Genomic DNA, 27136 nt, shown 5'->3' on the forward strand with positions numbered 1-27136 from the left:
TCATTTGCAGTCAAGAATGCAAGAGATAATGGGTGAGAGGAATCAGCATGGTACACAGAATCAAACTTTCAGTCTTGAACAGAGAAAGTAGGAATGCTTTAGATGCTGTATGTACTACACGTGGTGATATATGCTGATGTATGAGCTCAGTTTAAATGAATATGAACTTCTAGGTACAGATTGGAATTCAGTTTGTAACTGAATTGTTCAGCCTCCCCTGCAGAGATCTGGAATCTAACTTCTTTGAAATACTTGGATGAAAGGAGACCTTTGGAATCAGTTTCATTTTATTTAGTTAATTGTGGAATCCCCAATCTTTGCTCCTGGTTAAATGAAGTGCCTATCTCCCCACATTCTCCCACCCATCTTCTCCTATCATCCAAGTCATATAATGCCTGACCATTAGGGTGCACATCTTTCCTGAAACATTTTTTCAAAAATAACTCCTATACAGAGAGTAAAGGACAAGCCACAAATAAAGAGAAAATATTTGCCAAACATTTAACCAACGAAAGTTCTAGAATACATAAAGCATTCCTATAATGGATAATAAAAAAAAAACCTAACAACTCAGGAAAAATGAGAAAAAGAGACAAATGGGTATTTCACTAAAAACAACAATGGTCAATACATTTGTGTAAAGATGCTCTCATTAGTACTGGAAATTGTAAATTAAATCCACAATGAGATGCCACGCCTACCAGATTAGCAAAGCTTTTTGCAAGGAAGTACAGCAATGGAAACTTCATGCACTGCTGGTGGAATATAAATGGATTTAACACTTTGGAAAACAATTTAAAGTAGAGTTTAACTAGATTTTCTCCCCTGCTGCCTCTACTAAGTGTATACCTCAGAAAACTCTTGTCAACAAGGGACATGTACAAGAACATTCAGAGCAGCTGGGTTCATGCAGAAAAACACTTATAATGCATGAGTTGTTCCTTTACTGATCTGTGGGGGGGTATAAGAAACATTGAGCCCACTATTTTCAGGCATCTCTGTTCTCAATGACATCTCACCCCGCACAGGCTGCTGAGACCAGAGATTTTTCAGTGTGCCTCCAGGAAACACAAGGAAGACCATGGAGAATCAGAGCCACCCCTATCGGCCTACATCCTCCGTACTACCTTTTCACTACTTTGGGGATAAATCAAAGTATAAGCAATCTTGAATCAAATCTATTCTCATCAATCCTTGAATCTGAACCAGACTCTAATCTGACCTTGCTCACATGCTACCTGAATATAAAGAACTGAAAAAAGGTAGTGGTTATTTTGTTTCCACTTCACCTGTCAGAATTGCAGTCCTGCCTCACTGTTTCTGACTATCCCAGTCTGCCTGGTAATACAGCTGTTTGAATAGGAGTTGGGGTCCTTTACCAAGTTCTCATTTTCTTCAGGCAAGTTCCACCTGTTTCTAAATGTTGTACTCTTTAAGGCCATGCCTTGTCTATAGTGGGTTGCACAGTGCGTGTCTAATACATTGAAGTCCCCGACTTAGAGGAAGAAACATCTTCACAGAGCAGCCTCCCTCACAGGCTGGTATTCTTGGGCAGACTGTTTAATATCTCCCAGCATCAGCAAATGAGAGTCATAATACGTTTATATCCCAGAGATGCTATGATTGTTAAATTAAACAGCATGGAAAGATGTCCCTTAAGAAATGTTCATGTACTTCCTTTCTACCCTTCCCTCTGTGTTCCTTTCAACAGGACCTCAAAAGGAGGCCAGATGAGATCAGTCTTTCCTCTTTCTGTAGAAGGAAATTAAAGCAGTGTCAGCCAGTGTCCTGGAGGATGCTTCCTGGACTTTTCCACTTAGGAAGTAAAGGAAAGTATATACGGAGGGGCATAGTAGCGGAGGTCCAATCACCCTAGAAACCAAAAAGCAACCGCTAGGGAGTGACAGCAGGAAAAATGCATAGAAAAAGGAGTAACCTTAGGCTTGGAAATGCATAGGACAGCCAGAGACCTTCCAGACCTACTGGAAATGTATGTGTGGTCAAATCCCAGCAATCCTTTCTTCTTGATCTTCTTTAACAGGTAACTAACTGCATTTCCCTAAATGGTCTCAGACCTCGCAGGAGTTTGGGGAACGCCAACATCACCACTGAACCAGTACTGCTCTTTATGCACGGGGACATTGTGCTGGAAGCTGGGGATGTCCTAGTGAGCAGGACAGAGGTGTTTCTACAGAAATGGCCCCTGGGGCTCTGGGAAAGGAGGCACGCACAGTCACAGTCGATTGGGGCAGAGAAGGCTTCCCGGGGAGAAGAAGGGGCGTCCTAGGCAGACGTGAGAGAGCATCGTCACCAGCAAGCTTGAAAACCCGGATCCCATCCTCTTGGAGCCTCTTGGTTTGCCATATTCCTCTGGCTCCCACTCAAATCCTTGCCAGAAGGGAACGGACCTGCACCGCTTTCTTTCCCTGTTCCTCCCAGAGGCCCGAGGGCGGGCAGAGCGAAAATGCGCACTGTCCTGAGTCAGAACTCTGGCCGGGGGCGGGTCCCGCTGCGGCTGGGGGCGTCGGGGGCGGGCAGCGGGTGGCCAGTGACGCGACGGAGGCCGGGGGCGGCGGGCTGCGAGGTGACGCGCGTGGGGACCGCGCTGGCCCAGCCCACGTGTCCGCGAGATTTAAAAGTTGGCGGCGCGAGGGGAGGTCAGCTTGGCGGCGGAGCCCCGCGAGCAGCGCTCCCGGGACGCAGAGGCACTGCCAGGGCCCCGCGTGGAGTGCTGACCCGCGCAGCTCAGGCTTCGAGCTCCGAGCCGCCAAGCGCCGAGATGCCGCGAGCAGCGAACCGCCGCCCCGGGCCGCCCGCCGGACAGGTGGCCGCCGCGTCCCGGCCCCTGCTGCTGCTGCTGCTCGCCTGTTGCGCGGGTACCTGCCTTGGTAAGCGCGCCCCGCGCCTCCCGGGCTCCCCGCGCCCGCCGCTTCCCGCGCCTTTCCCCTACCCACTCGCCGCGCTCTCTTCCCTCCCTTTCTCGCTTCCACTGTTGGCTGCTGGGACTGTCTTTCCCCTCGTGCGGTGGGGCTCCCTAGCTTCTCGCCTTTGACGACCGGCGCGCGTCTCGGCCACCGGGCAGCCAGGAGGCGGGTGCCTGTGGCCCGGCTGGAGCGCGGTCCCCGCTCGTCCGAAATCCCCAGACCCCGGGCAGCCTGCAGTTAGTTGGCAGAAATCTGTAGGGCCCCCTAGCCCTGCGGATGTCCGTGGCCGGTGAAAACGTAAATAAATTAACACAGTGAAAAATGAAAATGCGTTCCCTTTCATTGCAATAACTAGAGGGATTGATAGCTGAAGCAAAAGTAGAGTTTGATACTTGACCTTCTGATGCCGGGTAAACTTGGAGCGTGCTCATCATCTCTGGTGAGTGAGCTACCGTTGTGTTCAGATAATCCTGAGCAGTGAAACAGGCCCCCTTCTAGCCGTTTAGAAGGGAAAATTAGTGGGGTTTTGTGCCTTCTAGGTTTTGACGCACCAGATCAGGAAAAGGCATAGTGAAAAAAAGTGGCTTAGAAAAAAGAAGTGGGAAAAGCAAAAGCAAAGGCAGGGAGGGATGTCTGAAGCTCGGAAGACAAGGTAGGGCTGAGCCCAGCGTGTTCCCATGGGGAGATCACTTCCCTATCTCCTAAAAGTTACTGTTTCCAAGTACGTTGGTAGATCCGTCCTTTATCTCTCAGCTCCCAGAGTCCCCTCCAGGGCTAGTAAGTATCCTGCAAAACCATGAATTTTCTAACTCTGCGGAAGGTTCTTTTAGCTTCCCTCCGCTCTCCTGTCAGTGAGGTGAAGGTGGGCAGACCATCTCATCATTGTTCCTAATATTGGGGACTTGAAACCATAACTGCAGGGACCTTTCAGAGTATACGGGACAGCCCTCAATTAGAGGTGGAGAAACTGAAGCTATTCTTGCTTTCCAATGTATTTATTTTTATTGCTGACCTTTCATTGTTTTGTTTTTTTCCTTTCCTGGGGGCATTGAAGAAGGGGGTAGGGGAGGGGGTTCTCCTGCTTGAAAAACGAGGGCATTTGGCTATGAAATCTAAGCAGTCAGAGGCTAGACCTGAACTTTTTCCATCATCACATAGCCAGCAATGATACAGCATAATTCATGCAAAGTACTGTTAATATTTTTTATTTTTAGAATTAGTAGTAGAATTAGTGGTAGAATTTGGATGGCAATCTTTATCTACTTTATTAGGGAAGCAGATAATTATAGTTTTAAAAGTGTCTTTTTCTCTGTAAAGCAAATGTACTTGCCATGCATGTTGCATGTTATGTGCCTACAGTGATCTTTGCATCAGTTGGAGATAACTGCTTTTTGGGGAGGCAGGGAGTTTTCAGGCTGCTGGTGATTAAGCAGAAACTGTGGAAGGCTGCTTTCTAAAAAAGACAAGTCTTGGGTTTTATTTCCACAAAGAGTGTATCTGCTGTCTGGTCAATCATCCCAAAAATATCCCCAGTATTTCTCAATAGGGACAAGATGCCTTTTTCACTGTACAGAGACCCCCTACACTACCATTTTGTATCTCTTTTCCCCTTTAACCTGCTCTTGATATTTCAAAATATGATGGAGGGGGGGAGAGGGTAAACATAGTGTGATCTTCCCTAGTCCCGAGACCCTAAAAATGGCACAGGAGGGGAAGCGTGACGTACATAACCAAAACCGAGAGATAATCTACCAAGATTAATCATTATGCAGAAAACAAGATAATGTATCTAAAAACAACAAAACAGATGTCACAAAGCCAGAGGAAAATAAAATAGTGCCAATAAGTGGAGCATCCTTGGCAAAATGAGTTAGCAGAGCATGCAACAGTAGTGAGAATATAAAGAGCCAGCCACAGATTTGGTGGATGGAAACAGTTCGCTATCCAGAGAACATTATTAAAATCAGGAAGATTTCCTAAAAGGGGGCACATTTTGGATAACTGCATCAAACCTCGATTCAGCCTGTGACTATAAGTGATCAAAGTGCCTGAGACTAAAGAAAAAAGTGGGGGCACCTGGGTGGCTCAGTTAAGCGTTTAACTCTTCCTTTCCACTCAGGTCATGATCTCGCATTTCGTGAGTTCGAGCCCCGCATCGGGCTCCAAGTGACAGTGTGGAGCCTGCTTGGGATTCTCTCTCTACTTCTCTCTCTGCCCCTCCCCTGCTAGCTCTCTGTCTCTCTCAAAAATGAATAAATAAACTTACCAAAAAAAAAAAAAAGATGTGTTTTTTTCCTACTCAGATCCCTACTTATTGAATAATCCTTAAAATTAAGTCAGCAGTAATAATTTCTCACTTCAAAACCCTACGCTAGTTAAGTGCTAGCAGTGAGAAAAGAAAATTAGCACCACTTTTATAATAGAGTCTATTTTTCAGAGAAAGACAAATACTGTATGATCTCACATAGATGTGGAATCTAAAATACAAAACCAAAAAACGCCAACAAAACAAAATCAAACCAAGCATGTGGATACTGAGACCAGATTGGTGGTTCACAGAGATGGGAGGTGGAGATGTGTGAAATGGGTAAAGGGGGTTGAAAGGTACAAACTTCCACTTATAAAATAAGTCATGGGGATGTAATATACAGCATGGTGACTATATGGCATATTTGAAAGTTGCTAAGAGACTAAGTCTTAAAAGTTCTCATCACAAGAAAAAAAAATTCTACAAGTATATATAGTGATGGATGTTAACTAGACTTATTGTAGTGATCATCTGACAATATAGACAAATTTAGGATCATCATGTTGTACACCTGAAACTAATATGATGTTGTATGTCAGTTATACTCCAATAAAAAGGTCTGTTTTTCTTTCTCTTACAGATGCTGTATTTTACAGATGCAAAAGTTGTCTATACATACTATTTGCATTAGTTAGATTGCATAAGACTAAAGGTTTCACTTTACTAGTAGTACTTTAGTATAAATATCTGAAGGGGTGCTTGAGTGGCTCAGTCAGTTAAGCATCCGACTCTTGATTTCAGCTCAGGTTATGATCTCAGGATTCGTGGGATCAAGCCCCCTATTGGGCTGTGCACAGAGAGCACAGAGCCTACTTGGTGTTCTCTTCCTCTGTCTCTGCCTTTCCCCTGCATGCACTGTCTCTCAAAATAAACAAACTTTAAAAAAGTATGAATATCTCAAAACTGATTGACTGAAAACAGTGCAGTTTTCATGATATAGAAGATAATGGCACTCTTAGTATATTTGAGAAAGTATCTAGTACTGCTATTTGACAATATAAAGCCCACATCTAGGGTATCTTGGGGAGAAAAAAAAATCACTCAACTTGGGTTAGCAAACACACAAAGGGAAGAAAAATAATTCTCCCTTATGTTTGGGTTTGGTGATAGGGTATTAGTGGATTTCTGTAAGTTAAAAACACTTTAAAATTTTGGCTTCTCTAGCTTTTTTACCCTGAGACTGTATTTACATGTTTTGCGTAAGAGCCACAAAGTACCCCTTTTTGATTATGTAAGTGCTTGGGACAAAGTTAGATATAATGGCAATTCCTGTGGGACCCATATAAGCTTGGGGGCACAGAAGTAGGCAAGCTCTCGGTTGCTGGTAAGGCAGTGTGGAGGTGGGAGTTTCCACTTCTGTCGGAGGTTGGGAGACAGACAGGGGTGGAAAGAATATAAAATTGTATTCTTTAAACAGGAACACCGTGTCAAACAGAGAGGAACAGTGGTATAATGAGTGGAGAAATCAGAAGTACCTGCAGGTGACGGCTGAATCTAAAGAGTGAAAATCTCTGTGTTCTTCTCTCGCGTCAAATCCACCCTGCTCTCTCCTTCCATTCCTCTTCCTTTTACCTTCCTCTTATTCAGTCTTGGTAACAGTACATAAGCCGCACATCCCAGTTGCAAGGAAAGGGCTGATGGCCTTTTAGATGGTTTTCATGAGAATATCCATATCTCCCTTTTGGAAATTTTCAGACTTGTTAAAGAGAATCTTAGACCTAAAATGTTTGTTTGAGCTGCTTATTTCTGTTGAATAATGAGGCATCTTATGTTTCTTTCTACAATGCAATGCTCTATCCCCCTTGGATATTCGGTGTTGTCCGTGGACTAGCAGCATCATTGTCACCAGGGAGCTTGCTATAAATGCAGACTCTTGGGCCTGTCCCTGACTGACTGAATTAGAATCTCATTTAGTAAGATCTCCAGGTGTTGTGTACGAAAAGTAGAGAAGCACAGCTTTCTCCCTTCCTGCAAACAGAATCAGCTCAGAGTAATATACACCAGACAACAGAAACTTTGAGATATACATGTGTGCTAGGGTGAGAGCTATACAGTTGAGAAGCATGTAAGACCATTTGCCCACCTTGAACAGTTGTTCTGTGAAAGGGGATTCAATTAGGTTCTGAGATCAATCAACCATTATGGGCCACATGACCTCTGTAAGTTATTTCTAATGCTTGGTAGCACAGAAAATGTAGCTAAATTTGTACTATTATTTACATTCTAATAAACAGTTAATATTATTAGAATTTAAATAATAGTATAAATTTGTATGAACTCAAGGGAAGACTTAACTTCCTGCTATCTTTTTAAAAAATTATTTTCTTTAAGCTTATTTTTTTAAGTATAGTCTTTTACTAACAGGATGTATTGTTGATTTTGTTAAACAAAAATGTATACATTTAAGAAAATGAGTAGTAATTACATTTAATATTAATAGATATTATCTCAAGGGGTGCCTGGGTGGCTCAGTCGGTTAAGCATCCGACTTCAGTTCAGGTCATGATCTCAGGGTTCATGAGTTTAACCCCTGCATTGGGCTCTGTGCTGACAGCTCAGAGCCTGGAGCCTGTTTCGGATTCTGTGTCTCCCTCTCTCTCTGCACCTCCCGTGCTGGTGCTGTCTCTGTCTCTCATTAAAAAATTTTTTTGAATAATAAATATTATCTCAGTGTTTTTACAGAGATAATTTACATAGCATGAATTAGATAATTGAATCTATGAAGAAAATATTACCTTAGAGAGTGGAAGCTAATTAACATTTTACTTCAGTAATAATTAAGGGCCTAACAAGTAATTCTTTTTTTTTAATATGAAACTTATTGTCAAATTGGTTTCCATACAACACCCACTGCTCATCCCAAAAGGTGCCCTCCTCAATACCCATCACCCACCCTCCCCTCCCTCCCACCCCCCATCAACCCTCAGTTTGTTCTCATTTTTTTTTAAACATTTTTATTTATTTTTGAGAGACATAGAGCATGAGCGGGGTAGGGGCAAAGAGAGAGGGAGACACAGAATCTGAAGCAGGCTCCAGGGTCTGAGCTGTCAGCACAGAGCCTGATGCGGGGCTCGAACCCACAAACTGCAAGATCATAACCTGAGCTGAAGCTGGACACTTAACCAACTGAGCCACCCAGGCACCCCTGTTCTCAGTTTTTAAGAGTCTCTTATGCTTTGGCTCTCTTCCTCTCTAACCTCTTTTTTTTTTTTTTTCCTTCCCCTCCCCCATGGACTTCTGTTAAGTTTCTCAGGATCCACATAAGAGTGAAAACATATGGTATCTGTCTTTCTCTATATGACTTATTTCACTTAGCATCACACTCTCCAGTTCCATTCACGTTGCTACAAAAGACCACATTTCATTCTTTCTCATTGCCACGTAGTATTCCATTGTGTATATACACCACAATTTCTTTATCCATTTGTCAGTTGATGGACATTTAGGCTCTTTCCATAATTTGGCTATTGTTGAAAGTGCTGCTATAAGCATTGGGGTACAAGTGCCCCTATGCATCAGCACTCCTGTATCCTTTGGGTAAATTCCTAGCAGTGCTATTGCTGGGTCACAGGGTAGATCTATTTTTAATTTTTTGAGGAACCGCCACACTGTTTTCCAGAGCAGCTGCACCAGTTTGCATTCCCACAAGTAGTTCTTTTTTAAAAGACCTTCACTGAAATATACTTTATATACCATAAAATTTATGTTTTAAGTGTGCAACTCAGTGGGTTTTAAGTAGATTTTAAGACCTATGCTGCTGTCCCAACAATACAGTTTTCCATGACCCCTCCCAAAAATCTGTTATGTCTTTGCAGTCAATCTCTGTTCTTACCCCTAGTCCCAGGCAGCCACTAATCTTTCTATGATTACAGATTTGCCTTTTCTGGACATTCTATATAAATGGAATCATATATTTGGTCTTTTGCCTCTGGCTTATTTGATTTAGTGTAATATGTCTGAGATTCATCTTTGATGCAGCATGTATCAGTAGTTCATTTCTTTTTAATGCCAAATAGTATTCCATTGTGTGCAGGTACCACATTTTGCTTATCTATTCTCAGAGAATGGGCATTTGGATTGTTTCCACTTGGGGGCTATTATGATAATGCTGCTATGCACATTCATGTACATGTTTTGGTGTAAACATATAAGGAATTCATTCTTAAGAGTAATGTCTTTGAAATGCTGTTTAATAATTATGTATCCTCATACTAGGTCAAATGCTGAAATATCTAGTTGAAATAGGAGGGTAATGATGTATGGCAAAATGAAAAATATCATCCAAAAATGAGTTATATATACATGTTTAATTTTAGAAGAAATATAATAAAAATAACATGCAAGTATAACTTTAATTTCAGGTGCTCCAATATTATCTCAAGGACTACGGCCTGAACAAGAACTACAGCTGTGGAATGAGGTAAAGAATTGTCCTTATACAAATTAGTGGAAACTTTAACCCTCTTTGAAAATATCAAATGAAATAATATAATTGAGTTTTGGGACAACTATGATTTTATTAACATTCTGATATCATAATATTCAGAATTCTTTTGAAGTGAAAAAAGGAAAGATGAAAAAAATAAAACAATTACAGTAAATGACAAAGCAAGATGGCAAAATGAGCCCTAATAATAGAGTAATTACAATAATGTGAATATACTATAATATGCCACTTAAAGACAGAAATTCTCAGATTGAATTTTTTTTAAAGATCCAGCAATATGCTGTCTATAAAAGTCTCACTTAAAACGAAAAACAAAAGAAGGCTAAGCAACAAGTATGGAAAAGGACATACCAAAGAGCCCCGAACACCACGTGGCATAGTTTTATTTTATATATTTTTTACTTCTTTGTCTCCCATATATGGTAACATACAAACATGCAGTCTGATTAAGTGGTCTCATGTTACAGGATCGTGAGGGATGTTATCACATACATACCTGTATAGCCAGGTTGCCTTGAAGTTATTTTTTTTTTCCTTTCCTTAGGGAGGGGACCCTACCATATTCCCCCCTTTGATGCTTGGACCCCTCTATTTAGGGTCAAAGAGCATCATCTTGGTTTAGAGGTTTATATAGGCCATCCTCCCACATATCTAGTATAGTCCACCTGGGGCCTGCTATTTGATAGCTGCATTGACATTGTTCCAGGTCTCTCAGAGATGAGAGAAGTTGGACAAGGGGTGAGGATCTGGCTCAAGGTGAGATGAAAGGTGAAACCCCCAACATTGGGTTTTCCAGACAGTTGAGTTACAAAATCTTTGGCTTAGGCATGTTAAGTTTTTAACAGAGACGACGATGAACTTTTTCCCCAGTAGACAAGACAGTTTTTCCCAATAAATGCACTTTTTAAAAAAAAAATTTTTTTTTTCAACGCTTATTTATTTTTTTTTTTGGGACAGAGAGAGACAGAGCATGAACGGGGGAGGGGCAGAGAGAGAGGGAGACACAGAATCGGAAACAGGCTCCAGGCTCCGAGCCATCAGCCCAGAGCCTGACGCGGGGCTCGAACTCACGGACCGCGAGATCGTGACCTGGCCGAAGTCGGACGCTTAACTGACTGCGCCACCCAGGCGCCCCAATAAATGCACTTTTGAAGAACCAAACCCCGGTAGTAGGACTGAGGCACTTTGTTTTACTATAAGGTTTGTGGAGATCTAATTTTCTAGTCTCTTCTGGCCATTGTTTTCCCATGTTAGTACCAACGAAGTATCCTATCCACAAAAGGAAGGTGAGTGTTCATAGAAACCTCTCATCACATTTCCAGCCGGCCAGGGCGGCCTTGGCCAATCCTGTGGCAAAGAGTAGAGCACGAATCACAATAATAGTGAGAAACTAGGTGTGACAGTGCATCACAGTAAGGAAACATATAGAAAATAAGGACAGTCTTTTGTTCCACTGGACCGTCGATTCTTCCAGCTTCTGCCATGTGTAGATTAGTCAGCTTCCGGAGTGACTAAAGCAGGGCTGCAGTCTCCCAGAGCCTCTGGAGTTGCAGATTGCTTCTTCCATATGGTCAGCTTGCATGGCATTGATGGATCAGGAATGCACTCCCAGTTTCGAGATTCTGGCTTCACTCTGCTGTAGTGAATCCAGGGACCCACTTTGGCTACCTTTACTGCAGCAGGGGTGGACAAAGTGACAGTGAACGGGTCCCTCCAGAGGGTTTTTAGGGGTTGGACATTTTACTCCTTTATCCATATTGCATCTCCTGGCTTAAAGGGGTGAGCCTCTGTGGTCAGATTCATAGGTAATTGCTCCCTGACCCAGTGGTGTAAGGTAGTTAGGGTAGAGCCAAGGGCCTGCATCTGTTGTCTTAGGGTTAGATTGTCTGTCTCATTTAGATCCCCCCTTATGCACTGGATAATGGGAAGAGGGCACCCATAAAGGATTTTATAAAGGGAGAACCCCATCTGCTTCTTCAGCCTCCCACTTGCAGCTGCCTCCCTGAAGGTCCCTATCTCTCCCTGTCTAATGTTAACCCTTTCCCTATTTATTTCTCCCCTGGAGCAGGGCCTGTAACTGCTTTTAGGGAACAAGATTGATGACCACTCTGGCTTCTTCAAGCTGATAAGGACAGTGTGGGGGTACTGCAGTTAGAGTCTACCCAAGGGTCGGTCGAGTGGCCCACAGTATGGTTTTACGGGAAGGCTGGCAGGCATGAGGCGGCATAAACATTAGCAGATACAAAGAGAAAAACACAAAGTAAAGATTATACTGACCAACAAGATGCCATCTGAAGATAATGTCTACAGTTTCCAAACCTGTCAAATAATCTAGGAGAGACTCTGACTTTGTAAACAATGTATGTCAGGGGATCTCTCATAACCCAGGTGATAGAGAAGCAGGAGCAGTAAGTAATCAATGGTGGCTCTATTTCCAAGAGTTTGGCCCTAACTTAATTAAAAACACTTTTTTTTTAAATCATCTAATGCTTGATTATTTAGAGTTTTGCTGAGTATAAGCAGACAGTTTGTTTTATTTTGAGGTGTAAAATTTTTCTAAGAGTCAGGAGTTTCTCATAGAGAAAGAGTCAAGGCAGCCATTTACCATTATTAATCTGCAATTTTTTAGGTAAGCCAGATCTGGGTATTATTTCATAAAGCAGAATTTGTATTACTTTTTGTGCCTTCTCTGTCTTGTAGGGGAAGACCTTTACCCAGTTGGTAAAAGTATTAACCCATACCAACAAATGTTGGAATTTCTTTGACCTTGGCATGAGTGAAACCTAATTGTCAGTCTTTTCTGGATAGCCTCCAGTTCATTGATTGCCTGAGAATGAAAGTTTGTGGTTGAAAGGATTGTTTCTAAGACATACTTCACAGGCTGATACTACTTGCAGAACGGTCCTTGACAAATTTTTTTCCAGTAAACATCCTTTGGGCCATTTGGTAAGTTTGGTCCCTCCCTAAATGAAAGGCATGATGCTGTGTTTTAATGACCTTTCAGCTCTGTGTGCTTGATAATAGTAATTTCCCTGCTCTATTTGTAACCATCCCAAGGGCTGGAGACAGTGTCTAAGAGTAAGACCCCAGTTGTTTGTTTGTTTGTTTTGAGGGGTGGGGGGAGAGAGTAAATGGGATTGAGTCTCCTTTAATAATTGATATAGTGGGCAAACTATTTTCCTGAACCCTGATATCTATAGCCTACAATATCCAGTAATTTTCAAAAACTCACATAATTGTTTATCTGCCCTAGAGTTAGTACCACCATAGTCTCTAATTTAGTTATAATGTCCCTTTCTAGCAAGGGAGTAAGGCTTTCTGGTATTATCAGGAAAGAATGAGAAAAAAATTAGGTTTTCCCACATACATCCCAGGGGCTGAGAGAAAAATTTAGTTAGTTTTCTGGAGATGCCTCTAATTGTCATGCTGCGTTTGGATAGTTGGCCTGGAGTGGAAAGGAGGACAGAAAAGATAGCTCTGGTGTTAAGAAGGAAATCAACCAGTTTTCCTTCTATATTCAGAGTTACCCGAGGTTCTGGGTTTCTGATAGACAGTTGGTTTAGGGGAGCCACCGTGAAGAGCCCCAGGACCTGGTTAGTCCCTTCCAGGGACACTGTTTATCTGAGCCCTCACAGATAGAGGTCCCCGAGGGCATTCAGATTTCCAGTGATTGTTTCCATACAAGGGGCATGGCTTATGGGATTTTCATTTTGGTTGTCCCCTCTGAGGATGGTCTCATTTTAGTGCTCTGAACGGCCATATAAATGGCACTTGGTGCCAGGACCTCGGGAAGTCCAGTCTGACATAATGTGTAAGGCCACAACTAAGGCCTCAGATTTCTTTTTTAAGCCTGCTTTTCTGTTTTGTTTGTAATATACCCAACTGGCAACTAGTAAGAGCTCCTCCAGGGTCCCTTCAAGGCTAACAGCCAATTTTCACGTTTTTTTTTAATATCTAGGGCTGATTGAGTGACAGATTTGTCCTTTAAAATCATCTCAGCCTTACAGGTGTCAGGGAGATAGCCATATATTTAATGAGAGCCCCCCTCAATATCTCCAGGAAGGCCATTGGGCTCTCATTTTGTGTTTGTAAAATAGTGGCTAAGTTAGCATAGTTTAAGGGCTAAATCTTAGATTTCCTTACATTTTTTTAAAAAACATCTGTCTCATTAAGAGTCTGATTTAACAAAAGCATTATATCTTTCTAGGTCAACTCAAAAACATATGTAATATTCTGCAAAGCCTTTATATACTTATCCGATCAGAAAATTTATCTACATCTCTTTTTATCTGTCTTACACTTTGTAAAAGTTTTTTCCTTCTGGTATTCTAGCTTCTTGTAAGGGAAACATGCCTGATACATTACAGGGAGGGCCTGGATAAGGTGGGTAGCAGGGAGCAGAATTGTTTTTTGGTGTTTTGTTTTGTTTTGTTTTGTTTTTAATATATAGATTGAGGACCCTAGGAGGAGGAGGTTGAGGTAGGAGACTTCCCTTCCTCCTTCTTTAGGTCTGTTTTGGATACAGGTAAAGGGCCCTTAATTGTTTCCTCTCCTGATTGCTGGACTTTAGAAAGGGCTGCCGTTAAATTAAGATCTGCCTTACATTGTTTACATATATCTTGATTTTTTTCTTAAGGCCCAAAAACAATGAACATGGGGGAATTCGCCCCATTTCCCTTCACATTTGCAAAACAAGTCCACTTGTAGGGTAGTATTGCCACTGATACTTCCCTCTGGAGGCCAGGTTCCCTCTTCCAGTTTGCACTGGGGCCAAGCCTTTGGGCAAAAGAAAATGAATCATAATGCATTCCAAAGGAGTAATGGCCTTGGTAGGGGAATTACCCATCTATAGGAAAAAGGAAGAAAGTTGTCCCTTATCTCAATTTCCTATAGCTAACCAGGAGAAACCTCATTTCCTGGCTCTGCATTTTGGCTGGCTATGCGACTGGCAGCCAAAAGCCCTGTCAGTCTCGCTGAGGTGCTGGGAGTAGTCATTTTTACCCAGGCTTGACTCTACCCCTGAGAGCGGACCTGGTCTTTACTTTTTTTTTTTTTTTTTACCCCTCCATTTCCCATCTGTAGGACCTTGGGGGTATGGACGGTGACCAAGCAAAACTTTACTGGTTGTCATAGGATGCACTAATTTTGTTTTGGCCCAACAGTAACTTACATATTGATCATTGGCCATTGAGGGAGGGGTTAAAGGGCCAAGGTCAAGGTCAATTCCCCTGCCTTTTTCATCAATGCCCACATAAATATGTTTCAGCCATGTGGATATCCATTTTTGGCAAACAGTGGGCTAAGTTTAGTAAATTGGCTCTCATGTATCTTAGTAAAAGCCCTTCAAATATCATCCATGCTTCATATGGCATAGGCTTCCATTCCTCTGCTAAACAGGAACAACACAAATGGGGAGGATTTGGAGACTGACACCAAGAGTATTGCCATCATTTTCCCAGCCTTTGGATCAAAGGAGGAGGAATTTTAATCTTAACCCTGGGTGCTTTTAAAATCCATTTATTTTAACCTTAGTCTGTCCTGACCATATGTAAAATTTCTTTTTAAAGATTTTCCTTCACAAACCTTCTACAACTTTTCTTTGCATTTAGATTTTGTCCCAAGCCATTTCTCTCCAAATAACCAGGCTCATTTAGGACAAACTTACGTTCTTTTACCTTCAACAAAAATATATTTCCATTTCTTATATCTTTCTTTCATATCTTTTACTTTTCTACATACAGAGTTGCTTTTCATATTGTTATTAGTTTTAACTACATTTAGCAGAATTTTAACTCTTAGAAACCTTAGTCTCTAGTGAAAACTAAGTAGTAACCAATTGTGGACTCTATGTTACATCAGAACTTTTTAAATGGCAAATTTATGAATCCATTAAGCACAAAACATGTTTTTCTACAGTTCCAAATATCCTTCGCTTTTTTTTGCAACAAGTCAAAAGCACAGACCTGCATCTAGTAATTAGTGCTTTAGCTTCTTATCTCGTTATATATCCAATGAATTCAATCTCAATTTATCATGCAAGCAAAACTTTAACATTCTAGGTTACCAAAGACTTTGAAAGCTATCTTAACAATTACCCATGAAAACTTTGAGACTGACAAAATTAACCATCACTTTAAGTCATCCTTTTGTTAACAAATTGGAACAGAGATAACATGAGCATATTTGATCTGCAGCAAATCTAGGTAGAATAAAAGTTTGTTTTTTAATGTTGATAAACATTGTCTATCTCAAACCAACAAACTTAAATTAGCTTAAACACTGAATACGTTTCATTTGGGTCCATGTAAGACAATTTGTTCCCCAGTGTTAACTTTTACCTGGACCTTTGGTGGGGAAATCTGACATCAGTGGTCTTCACTCCTCGACCTCAAGGGTGGGAGGAGGAGCTGATGGTGAGGCATTGAGGAGCCAGTGATGCAGGCCACCCCCCAGGTGGTGCAGAAAAGGAGGGGGAAAGGGAACCTGAAGAGGAGAGGTGCCAGCAGAAGGCAGAGAAAGAGATTTCCCAATTCTAAGTCTTGTCAGCTCAGACAGAGGAGCAGTCTCCAGGTTTCTTTTGTTTTCCCCCAGTGGAATTAGTCAGTCAATGTCAGTACGGAGAAGGCAAGGGATTTCCCCAAAACAAAGGAGTTTTGGCAGCTGCCTGGGAATATTCCTTAAAGTCTCCATTCTAAGGTAGACTAACCAGAGACTGTTGGCTCTAATTATCACAGTCATTGACCCAGGAAACGAAGGAGACACACGTCCCCATACATAGTCACATGGTGACTCCAACCTGCCGCCCAGCGCCCAATGCCTTAGAGTTGCAGCTTCATTCCTCTTCCCTTGCGGAACTACTAGGGCAACTCTGGGAGGTGATCAGGCTCCCCTTCTGCCTCTTAGGGGCAGGTCTGCCAAAATGAACCCCAGGTTTTTACCAGTCTGACGGGCGCTCCCTGAGCTGGTTCCTGGGCCTCACAGGTTCCGTTGGCACACATGGGGTCCTTGCCCTGGCACGCCAGGAGGGCTAATCTCCTTCCAATCAAGCGGTCCACTGGCGTCAGGAGAGGCTGCTTCTCCCGGTGCCTCCAGGTTCACATCCCCGGTGGCGAAGGAGGTGGAAATGCACTATCTCTGAATCCCCGACGCAAGCCCCCAAGTAATGTAGCAGGATTCTCACACAGAGAGTCGTGACACCCAGGTTTTTCTTCCCAGGAAACAACTTTATTCCTGCCGGCACCACTCAGGGAAGAGAGTTCATATGCAAAGAACTGAGCCCCAAACGCCACGTGGTGTAGTTTTTGAAATATTTTTTACTTCTTTGTCTCCCATATATGGTAACACACAAACATGCAGTCTGATTAAGTGGTCTCATGTTACAGGGTCTTGAGGGATGTTGTCACGTATGCGTATAGCCAGGTTGCCTTGAGGGTTTTGTTTTTTGTTTTTTGTTTTTTCCTTAAGGAGCGGACTCCACCACAGGTTGAGCATCTGACTCTTAGTCTCTGCTTGGGTCATGGTATCATGGCTCATGGGATTGAGCCCCTTGTGGGGCTCTGTGCTGACAGCAGGAAGCCTGCTTGGGATTCTTCTCTCCCTCTGTCTCTGCCCCTCTCCCCATGCGCGCTCTCTCTCTGTCTCAAAAATAAATAAATAAACTTTAAAAATTAAAAAAAAAAGAAAAATTAACAACAAAAGTATAACTTCAATATCCCATCTGTTTTGAAAATAAGTAGCATTTTGGTAAATAACCTTAGGCTAAAGAGGAAATTCCAAGATGGTTAGAATTAAATGACATAAAAATATTATAAGTCAAAATTTGGGGGTGCCTGGGTCAGGCAGTAGAGCATGCGACTCTTGATCTCGGGGTCATGAGTTCAAACCCCATGTTGAGTATCGTTGGACTGTGCTCAGGGCAGACCAGAAGTGCCTGGGAGTAAATGCACCCACCACTGAGAATACCCCTCAGTTGGTGACCCAAGGGAATTGGTGGATCAATACCTTAGCTGCTGGTAGAGCCATCTTCCCTCAGTTGGGATACTCTGAGGTGTGTTCTGCATTGGTTCCCAGAATTCCCTAGATAGACTGATTCCAGTTACCCATGGTGGTAATCTGCCTGATGACATACACTTTATCAAATTCCTTCTCTTCCCTGCTTGTCTCCTCCACTCTTCTATGAGTGTTTTTTGGGTCATCTCCCAAATAACCTACTTGTATCCACATCCTTATCTCAAGGTCTGTTTCCAGGAAAAGCCAAACTAAGACGGAAATGCACATACACATAAATAACTCTCAATAAAAGTAACATTAAAATTCACAGGGAAAAGGACAGATTATTTGGCAAATGGAGGTTGAGAAGCTTGCTTGCTATATGGAGAAAAAGAAAACTAACACCCCATTGTACTGTATATAAATGTAATGATATACATTTTGTAATGTATATAAATATCAAACCACTGTGTTGTGCACCTGAAACTAATATAATATTTTATGTCAATTATCCATCAATTAAAAAACACCTAAGAGGTGGGCTCCAAGTGGATTAAAGATCTAAATATAAAGTGTAAAATTATAGAGTTAATAGAATCTATCTTTTCTATTAGGAAAATATCTTTGTGAACTAGGAGCCAGGAATGCCTTCTAAAACAAAATTTCAGGGGCACCTGGGTGGCTCAGTTGGTTAAGCATTCAGCTCTTAGTTTTGGCTTAGGTCATGATCTCACAGATTTGCATTAACAGTGTAGAGCCTGCTTGGGATTGTCTCTCTCTGCACTTCCCCCATTTACACTGTCTTTTTCTCTCCCAAATAAATAAACTTTAAAAAAACGCACAAATTTTCCAATATAAATCATAAGGCCAAAAATACGATAGTAAAGATTTCTTTCAAAAGGACTACATTTAAAAAGGAAGAGCCTTTGAATGATGTTGGCTATGTCTAAAACTGACAAAGGATTAATTTCTAGACTATCTAAGAAACTCTATCAAACCAATTGGATAAAGATAAGGCTCTAAGGCAAAAGTTGTCAAAGGATAGAACAGACAATTTACAAAGAAGAAACCTAAAAGGCCAATAAGCATGTAAAGAGATGCTCAGATTCATTAGTAACAATGAAATGAAAATCAAGACAACAACAAAGTGTTACTCTCTACCCATTTAGATTGGCAAAAAAAATTGAAATCTAGATAATGGCAAGTGTTAGCAAGGGTGTGGGTTGTACACACCTCATGCATTATTGGTGAGAGTGTCAATTGGTGGAGACATCTGGAAAGCAACCTAGATATCCCCATGATCTAGCATTCCCTCTCCTGGGTAGATAGCCCAAAGATAACTTCAACAGATTCGTAAGTGGAGGATAAATACGAGGAGGTTGATTACAGCTTTGCTTGAATAGAATTGGAGGAAACCCCGCTGTCTATCACTGGGGAGCGGGATAGGCAACAAGCGTGTTGTAGATGCATGTGTAGATGCACATTATAGAGTATTCTACAGCAGCTAGGAGCAACATACTAGATGTCCCCAGTAACATGGATAGATCTCAAAGTATAGTGTTAAATGGAAAAAATAAGGAAACACCATACATGCACACCAAATAGTAATACAGATTTTTCAAGAACATAAACAAATGAAGGATACACATCAAATACATAAGAAGAGTTGCCCATGAGTGGATGAAACAGGAGTAGGAAATTGAAATATAAAAGAATAAATAAATAAATAAATAAATAAATAAATAAAGCAGGTTCAATGATGATTGTGAACTAAGAGCTGAGGAGAATATTCTGTTCACCTAAGCCACCACTAACAAAATACATAAAGGAAGAGATAAGATGGATAGTAAGTGCCAAGTACTAAGTAATCTCTAATAGCATAAAAATTCATAAAGTCAATTATAATGTTCTCTGCCTTAGTGTATCAAAATACATGCTAGAGGCATATAAACAAGATGAAGAATAATTTTGACAACAGACATTAATGTATAATACAGAAACATTTATTTTAGCTTGGAATTATCTATATTTCTGTGGAAAATCTTTGAAAAAATATTTTAGATGAGAAAGCTGGGGGAAACCTCAAATAGAGTTGTAAAAGCACTATAGATTCTTTTATAGAAAAAGATATTTAAAGAAATTAAGATGCTAAAACATGCACTTTTCTTCTGGGGGTTTTAAAAATTACTGAGCTCTTCAGACACTAGAAACACATCCTTTTCAAACCATTTACAGAGACCTAACCATTTTCAAACAGATTCATCAATGGATTTTGCAGAGTTCTCAAAAGCAATTAGTGGCACTTAAAACCATTAGGGCCACAAGCTGAGTAAAATGAATAAATGCTTATCCAAATGGAAAGTGGGTGAGCAATGTTGCTGTGCCTTTTAAAGAAAAGAGAACAAAGATTGAAAAGCTTTGCAATTATCTCCCAATTTGATTAATTGGTGTTTTCTTTTTCTTATTCGGATATTTTTATGCAAACAACATTGATGCACTGATTCATCAGCCCTTAGGTTCAAGAGTTTGCTGTTTTTGGACCCGGGCACCTCACCCACGCAGCAGCCTGGTCTGCGGGTGGACAGCTTTGCCTTTGAGCATGTGATATCTGCAGCTATCTAAGTATCACAAAAATGTTACTGGAGGAACCCGTTCCTCCTACCCTCTAAGTAACTGAGCAAACTTAGCAAACTAAGTAACATTTGGAAGCGATATATTAAAGCATTGGTCACAATTCAAAGCTTTAAAAAAGGTATCTTTTTGCCTTTCCCCTTTTTGCCTTTCCCCTCAGTTGACTTCTCTTTTTATTTTGTTTTCTTTCCATAGGTTCAATGCAATTTAATTAAAGAATATTTATCGAACACTTATTCTGGGCAAGTTAGATATGGCATAACCTCCGCCCTCAAGAAGTTTATCACTGTGTGTGTGTGTGTGTGTGTGTGTGTTTGTAGTCATGATTCCGGATTTGTATGGCATGGAAGAGGGAGGAGGTGGGTGGGCACAAGGAATGACTGGAATAGAACAATTTCCTAAATATTTGTGACATCTGGAGAAGATAGCAGGCTCTGTGAGGATAAAAGGAGAGAGACAGTAAGCCTTTGCTCTTATATGATATTGTATGCCTTTGTTATTCTCTAAATTAGAGAATCATATATTTAAGTACATGTTCACTTGGAAGCAGTAAGGAGCATGAGGAATTATGACCAAAGAGTATGATTATTCCCCCTTCAGTATAGTATAATGATGGAAATTAAATTAAACTGATCAGCAAAGAATTCTGAGATGTTGACCATAAATAGGACTCAACCTAAATCATCCCAGACAGACACAAATCAGTACTGTTTTTTTCCAGTCCCATTTTAAAAGGCCAGCAAAGAAATAAATGCCATAAACTGCTCCAGACATCCAGCTTAGTGTTTAACTTTTGCAGCACAGTTAGTTTAGTGATTAATATAAATCTCTTATAGTACAGTTTAAAGTCTTTCAGTTTTTCTCTTAGAAAAAGAGATAAAGGCTGAGAACAGCTGTCAACTGTAGTTCAATAAACCTTTTTTTTAATCTGTAAAGATTTCTTTATTGCTACCACAACTAACATTCTCTACTTCTATTACTATTACAAAAATACAACAGTATTTTATTGTATTGCCACCTCTTTTTTTCATAAAGACCATTTGATATCAGATTTTATTTATAAAATTCAAAATGTCCCTTAGTTATACAAAACACAGATGATTGTGTGAACATCCATTTCATGGTAACTTCCATCAATGCTATAAGTCAACTACAAACAGTATCTCCATTAAGATTTTCCTCATATATATTATATTGTCCTTAATCTTCAAAGGAAAAACAGATATGCATGAATCCCACCACATGAAGAAGAGTGTCACATTATCTTTCATGCAGCAACAATCATCACATGATTTCCCACACCTACTAGGGGAAACAGGTATTTCAATGAAGTGATTTGAGAGTAGAAATACATTAAAATTTGCTAGTTACAAATGTCAAGTAAGGTCAATATAAAAAAGCATGTTGTAATTAATTATACCTGTCCAAAAATCCATCCCCTTTATCTTTTGAAGCATGCTAGCAAATACAGTATCTAAGCATTTAACTTATATTCCTTCTCATACTCTGGCTTAAAGTAATGTCTGAAAGGAGTCACTGACTTACTGCTTTCTACTGTCAATCGTGACATTTATTGATATTTGATGTTCAACTAAATACTTTTCTAAATTTTTATGTCTCTAAAGTTATATTCCTTTATGCACTCTGGTGTTTTCTAAAGACCTTTACAACAAAGGTCTTTCCTCTTTCATCACATTTCCAGGGTTTGAATCTAGTGTGCCTTTGGGGATACCAAATAATGACTAAATTCCAGTTAAAGGCTTTGTCATTTTCTTTACATTTTATGGTTTCTCTCCTGTATGGTATCTATGATGGTGAATAAGTTGTGAATTCCAGCTAAAGACTTGCCACATTCTTTATATTTGTAAGGTTTCTCCTCAGTGTGAACTCTGAAATGGTGAGTAAGGGTTGAAAAGTCCTTAAAGGTTTTACCACATTCTTTACATTTGTAAGGTTTCTCTCTAGTATGAATTCCGTAGTATTAAATAAGGTTTGAGCACTGATTAAAGGGTTTCCAAAATCTATTTTCTTTTTGAGAGAGAGAGAGATAGAGAGAGAGAGAGAGAGAGAGAGAGAGAGAATGCATGAGGGGGAGGGACGGATTGAGGGGGGGCAGGGTGGGGGGGGGGGGAGAGAATTCCCAAGCAGGCTCCGCACTGAGCCTAATGTGAGGCTCGATCCCACAACCCTGGGATCATGACCTGAGTTGAACTCAAGAGTCAAATGCTTAACAGACTGAGTCACCCAGGGACCCCAAGGCTCAAATAATGTTAATAAACACCTGAGGAGTCACTTTCCAGAGAACCATGATAAATGTAATAAATGCAAGGAGATCTTTTCTGAAAGCTCAGACCTTATTACACATGAGAGTATCCATATTGGAGATAATCCTTATAAATGTAATGAATGTGGGAAAGCTTTTAATGAGTCCCCCAATCTTGCTGAACATCAGAGAATCCATGTTGGAAAAACCCATATAGATGTAATAAATCTGGAAAAGTCTTTAGTCAGTCGTCAATTCTAAATAGACATAAGACAGTCTGTACTGGAGAGACACCTTACAGATGTAAAGAATGTGGTGAAACCTTTACTGATTCCCCAATAAACCTTCATTGCAAATAGAATCCTTTCCTGATGCTGGTTTCTTGGTAGAGAACTAGTAGATTGCTGTTGTGTAAGAGTTTTTTCTGGGTGCTATGTATCAAGCTACTTTTCATTTAGCACTTCTATTATCATGTTCATTTAGATGATGTGATTAGACTTACGTGATAAAGAACCACATGATAACAGGGTGCTCCTTAATTTTGAGGCCATTCTTTCTTCATCGCTCGCTCGCGTTTCTCAGGCTGAATACCCCAAGTGTGTTTCTCTCAGTATTTGAAGCATCTGTATACTCTCTGGCGATCCCTATCAACTGTCCTTGGGGACCTTTTAGCCCTGTGGCTGGAGGTAAATCTTGGGGAGATCCCAATTCCAGAACTTCCTTAGAAAGTTTAACAGGCTCTTCCTGCCCAAATCCAGAGTCCTGAACTGTCTCAGAACTTAAATTAATGGTACCTAGGTAACTTGACTTTGTAAAATCTACTTCCCATTTTCTGTCTATTTTTCCAAGGTGTAACTGGCATTTTTTATTTTCTACAGATAGATGATGCCTGTTCGTCTTTCCTGTCCCTTGATTCTCAGCCTCAGGTAATTCCAATTGAAGATGTTTTATAGTAACATAAGCAGTTGTCACTCCATTTCTCCCTTTGGACCCGTCATTACTTTATGGACTTATTAAACATGTCAACACTTTAGAAATTATTACATTATCCGCAGGCAATAATCAGTTCTAGGAGTTTATGTTGTAAGGTCATGCTGGGGCATTTGTCTCTAAGTAAAACAGATTTGCAGATAATATGCACATATTTTGGAAATCAAAATGCTAATTTCAAAATCAAATTCTGTGTTAGATTAAAAATAATGTGCCTCTGGTTGCATTTGGAGGCTCATATCCCAGCTGTCCCTCAGTTGAGTTTGAAACCCAGGCAGAGAGGAACGTGAAGTCAGACTTGGGGAGTTCAAAATAGTCAATTTGTGAATGTGGCCTCAGATCTGATGCCCAGAGTGTTTGCTAAGAATTCCCAGACTTTAACTCCAGAATTTAATTCCCAGAATTAAACTGGGGTTAGACAGTGACCTGAGGCCTCCCCACCAGTCGGGTTTGCTGGCACAGGGCAGAGACTCAACCAAAACAGCTGGCCAGACAGCTGGCTCTTTAAGAGGAAAGGGCTGAATGTGCCCAGTTTCCTCCACTCAGTTACCTCTCAGGTAACTCTGTCCCCTTCCCACAGCAAAGAGTTCAGAGAGGGTTGGGGAGTGAGGAGTGCTAGTCTAGCTCCTGCACGCGAAGCGTGAGGAGTTGAAAATAAGCGTGTCCTCCTTACACAGCATCCACTGGACTGGACACTGCTGTTCTGTCTGCAGCTCTGCTTCCAGCACAGGTGTAGCAGAGTTAGCCTCAGCGTTCGCTCTCTCTTCATCAGTGTCAACAGTTTCCTGGATGGAGAGGAGGGCTCAGGAGAGGCTCTTGGCTCATCCTCTTTCAGAACAATCAGCAATGTGCCTGGGGCATAACACCAACATGGTCTGGCTAAGGTGCCATGCTTTGTCCTTCCAGAATGTCATCACGGCCCAGGTAGAGAAATGCTGTATTTCTCCTTCTTCAATCCATTTCTCAGTTTGCAGAGGGTCACTTGCAGGGAGTTAGTGGCATTAGATGAAAAAGCAAGACCAGGATCACAAGAGATGACATTTATGAATAATTCCAATTATAAGAGAAGCACTGATGGACATATAACATATGATGGGTGTTAATTAGCATGTAAGCTTTTGCATTGTATTTAAAATTCAAGAACACCCTCAGAATCATTTCTATTTCTGCAGTACTAAAAGGATGAATTAAAAGCACTCACTCATCTAGACACCATGAAGCTAAATGAAGCTTCTACTGGATTTGGAGACTGTGTACCTTTTGAAGAGAGTTTGGTCAATTTACTATGACATCGTTTACATTCACTAATACAATTTTTAAAAATCACTACTTTTCGGGGTACCCGGATGACGCAGTCAAACGTCTGGCTCTTGGTTTTGGCTCAGGTCATGATCTCATGGTTTGTGGGATTGAGCCCCACATCAGACTCTGTGCTGACAGTGTGGAACTGCTTGGGATTCTCTCTCTCCCTCCCTCTCTCTGCCCCTGTACCCCTCCCCTGCTCCTGCTCTCTCTCGTCTCTCTCTCTCTCTCTCTCTCTCTCTCTCTCAAAATAAATAAACTAAAAAAAATTTAAAAATCACTTCTTTTCACATTAGTTATAATTTTATTATTTATATGATTTTCTGAACAGTGCTTCAAAACATTTTTACCAAATGGAAAATAAAGGTTCACAAATAAAAAATAAAGTATTAAAAATTTAGTATGAGAAAAGCTCTTAAAGAATAGTTGTAGCTCCAGGAATAATGGTTTCATGAGAAGGGTGGCTGGAAAAAATACAGTTTGTTTTAAAACTTTTCCCTTCAAACTTCGGTCTTGTTGCGAAGCCTCATCCGGCTTCAAAGCTGTGTTCTTGGGAGACGCTACATTTATTCTTTTGTGTGTTAAGAGACACATGACACCACCAGATATATATTTTTTTATTGTTTTGTATTTTATAACATTTCTAAATGGGCCATAAAAGGAAGTTTCAGGAATCTGTTTCCGTATTTTTTATGGGGTGACCTATGTACCCAACGCTGAAGGGAAAACGTGGGAAAGAGTGTATCGGTGTTCGTACTCTTTCTCTCATCCAACTCCCCGGTCACAGGCTTCACGTCATTGCCAGTGAAACACGGGAATACTTGCAGGTCCGACGACCCAGCTCCCAGGCCACACTTGACCAACCATTAGCCACGTGTGGTATCGAGGAAATGATAGTCTCTTAGAACCTCACTTCCTTTACATTCGAGAAGAACGATTCCTGTCCTTCATAACACACGGATGCATTTTAAGGACAAAATGTGAATTAGGTGTATGAAAGTGTTTTGTAAGCTAGTGAAGCACTACAGAAATAGGAGCCATTTCATATTATTAGTAAACATCCCAACAATCTGCATGGCAGACAAGCACATGGAAGAGAACAAAGCAGGCCTCTGATGTGCTGGGGAGGATGTTCAGAGAAGCTGATCCATGACTCCATCTGTATCCCTAACTTCAGCCCACCATGTTAAACATGCACTGTTGTTCAAAGGGTGAGGATATGGGTGGCCCCAAATAATCCTTTCTGACGTATCTCCTACATGAAGAGTAACTTCAGTTGTAAATCCAGCTTTACAGGCCACACATTCTTTAATGCTATTATTGTTAACTAATTGCTATGTACCTGGCACTGTGCTAAGAGCTCTACCTACATTTAATCCTTCCAAGAACTCTCTGCAGTGATGTTGTCATCCCCGATTTATAGCTGAAGATACTGAAGTTTAGAGTGGTTAGGTAACCAGCCCAAGGTGACACAGCTAATGAGTAGAAATGGAACTTGCACTGCCTTTGAGCAGTGACAGGCTGCTCAACTCCACAGCCCACGTTTTTAACTACGAATTAAATTGCTCCCCCCCACACTGTTCCAGCTCCTTGTTACTTCTAACATGCATTAAGTAATCAATTGTTCATGGTTCTAGTGTGCTAAATTCTGTGCAAAGCAGGTTTCGCCCCTGCTTGTCCATTTGTGTTAGTCCTCACCACACCCAGCCGGCTCCTAACCACAGGGAGCCCTGCCCTACTTCTGTGCTCAGATGCTTTGAAAAACCTGATCCTGGGGTGTGCAGTCAGCAGCCTGGAAGGGTGGTAACTCCGATGAGGTGCACCATGTGCGGCTTCTTTCCCTCCAACTCCCATTGTTTGCAAGCACTTGCAGGATTTTCAAATTAGCCACTAATGAGTAATATTCAGTGAAGCTCACAGCTTTGGCATGTAGATTCAAACTTTGCTACAAGCTGGGAGGAATAATCCCTCTTTTGGCACTGTTCTAGTTTCTCTCAGTCATACAATTTCACGGACTCTTAGAAAGTATGAGAGAACTATGTATCTGGACCACCGTGGAAGCCTTAATCAGTGCATATATACAGTACATAACATTCCCCCCCCCCCCCCACCCCTGGTTGGAAGGAAGGTTTTACTTGTAGGAGCCAAGTTTTTGTCATGAAAGAAACCAAGGGATTTCTACAGAGTTTTGATGGGACACGAGAAGGAATCTATTCTGGGTGTTTGGAATATCCTTGCACTCCTAATATTCGACAGTTACATATTCTATGCAAATATTGTTA

At 41.1% G+C, this 27136-nt stretch overlaps 1 protein-coding gene across 10 annotated transcripts in view; it reads left to right on the plus strand.

Moving 5' to 3' along the window:
* Positions 1-27136, plus strand: part of NMU (neuromedin U) — a 44039-nt gene that overhangs the window by 5078 nt on the left and 11825 nt on the right. For all 10 annotated transcript variants that reach the window (XR_008296313.1, XR_008296314.1, XM_053217350.1 and 7 more), the window contains exons 3-5: positions 1029-2888; positions 9594-9652; positions 23441-23488. Coding sequence is in view for 8 of the 10 variants with exons in the window: in XM_053217350.1 (XP_053073325.1) it covers positions 2465-2888; positions 9594-9652; positions 23441-23488 (531 nt within the window). In the remaining 2 variants the exon portion in view is untranslated. The remainder of the gene's footprint in view (positions 1-1028; positions 2889-9593; positions 9653-23440; positions 23489-27136) is intronic.

Source organism: Acinonyx jubatus, chromosome B1, assembly GCF_027475565.1.
Source record: "Acinonyx jubatus isolate Ajub_Pintada_27869175 chromosome B1, VMU_Ajub_asm_v1.0, whole genome shotgun sequence".
Classification (NCBI taxonomy): Eukaryota; Metazoa; Chordata; class Mammalia; order Carnivora; family Felidae; genus Acinonyx; species Acinonyx jubatus.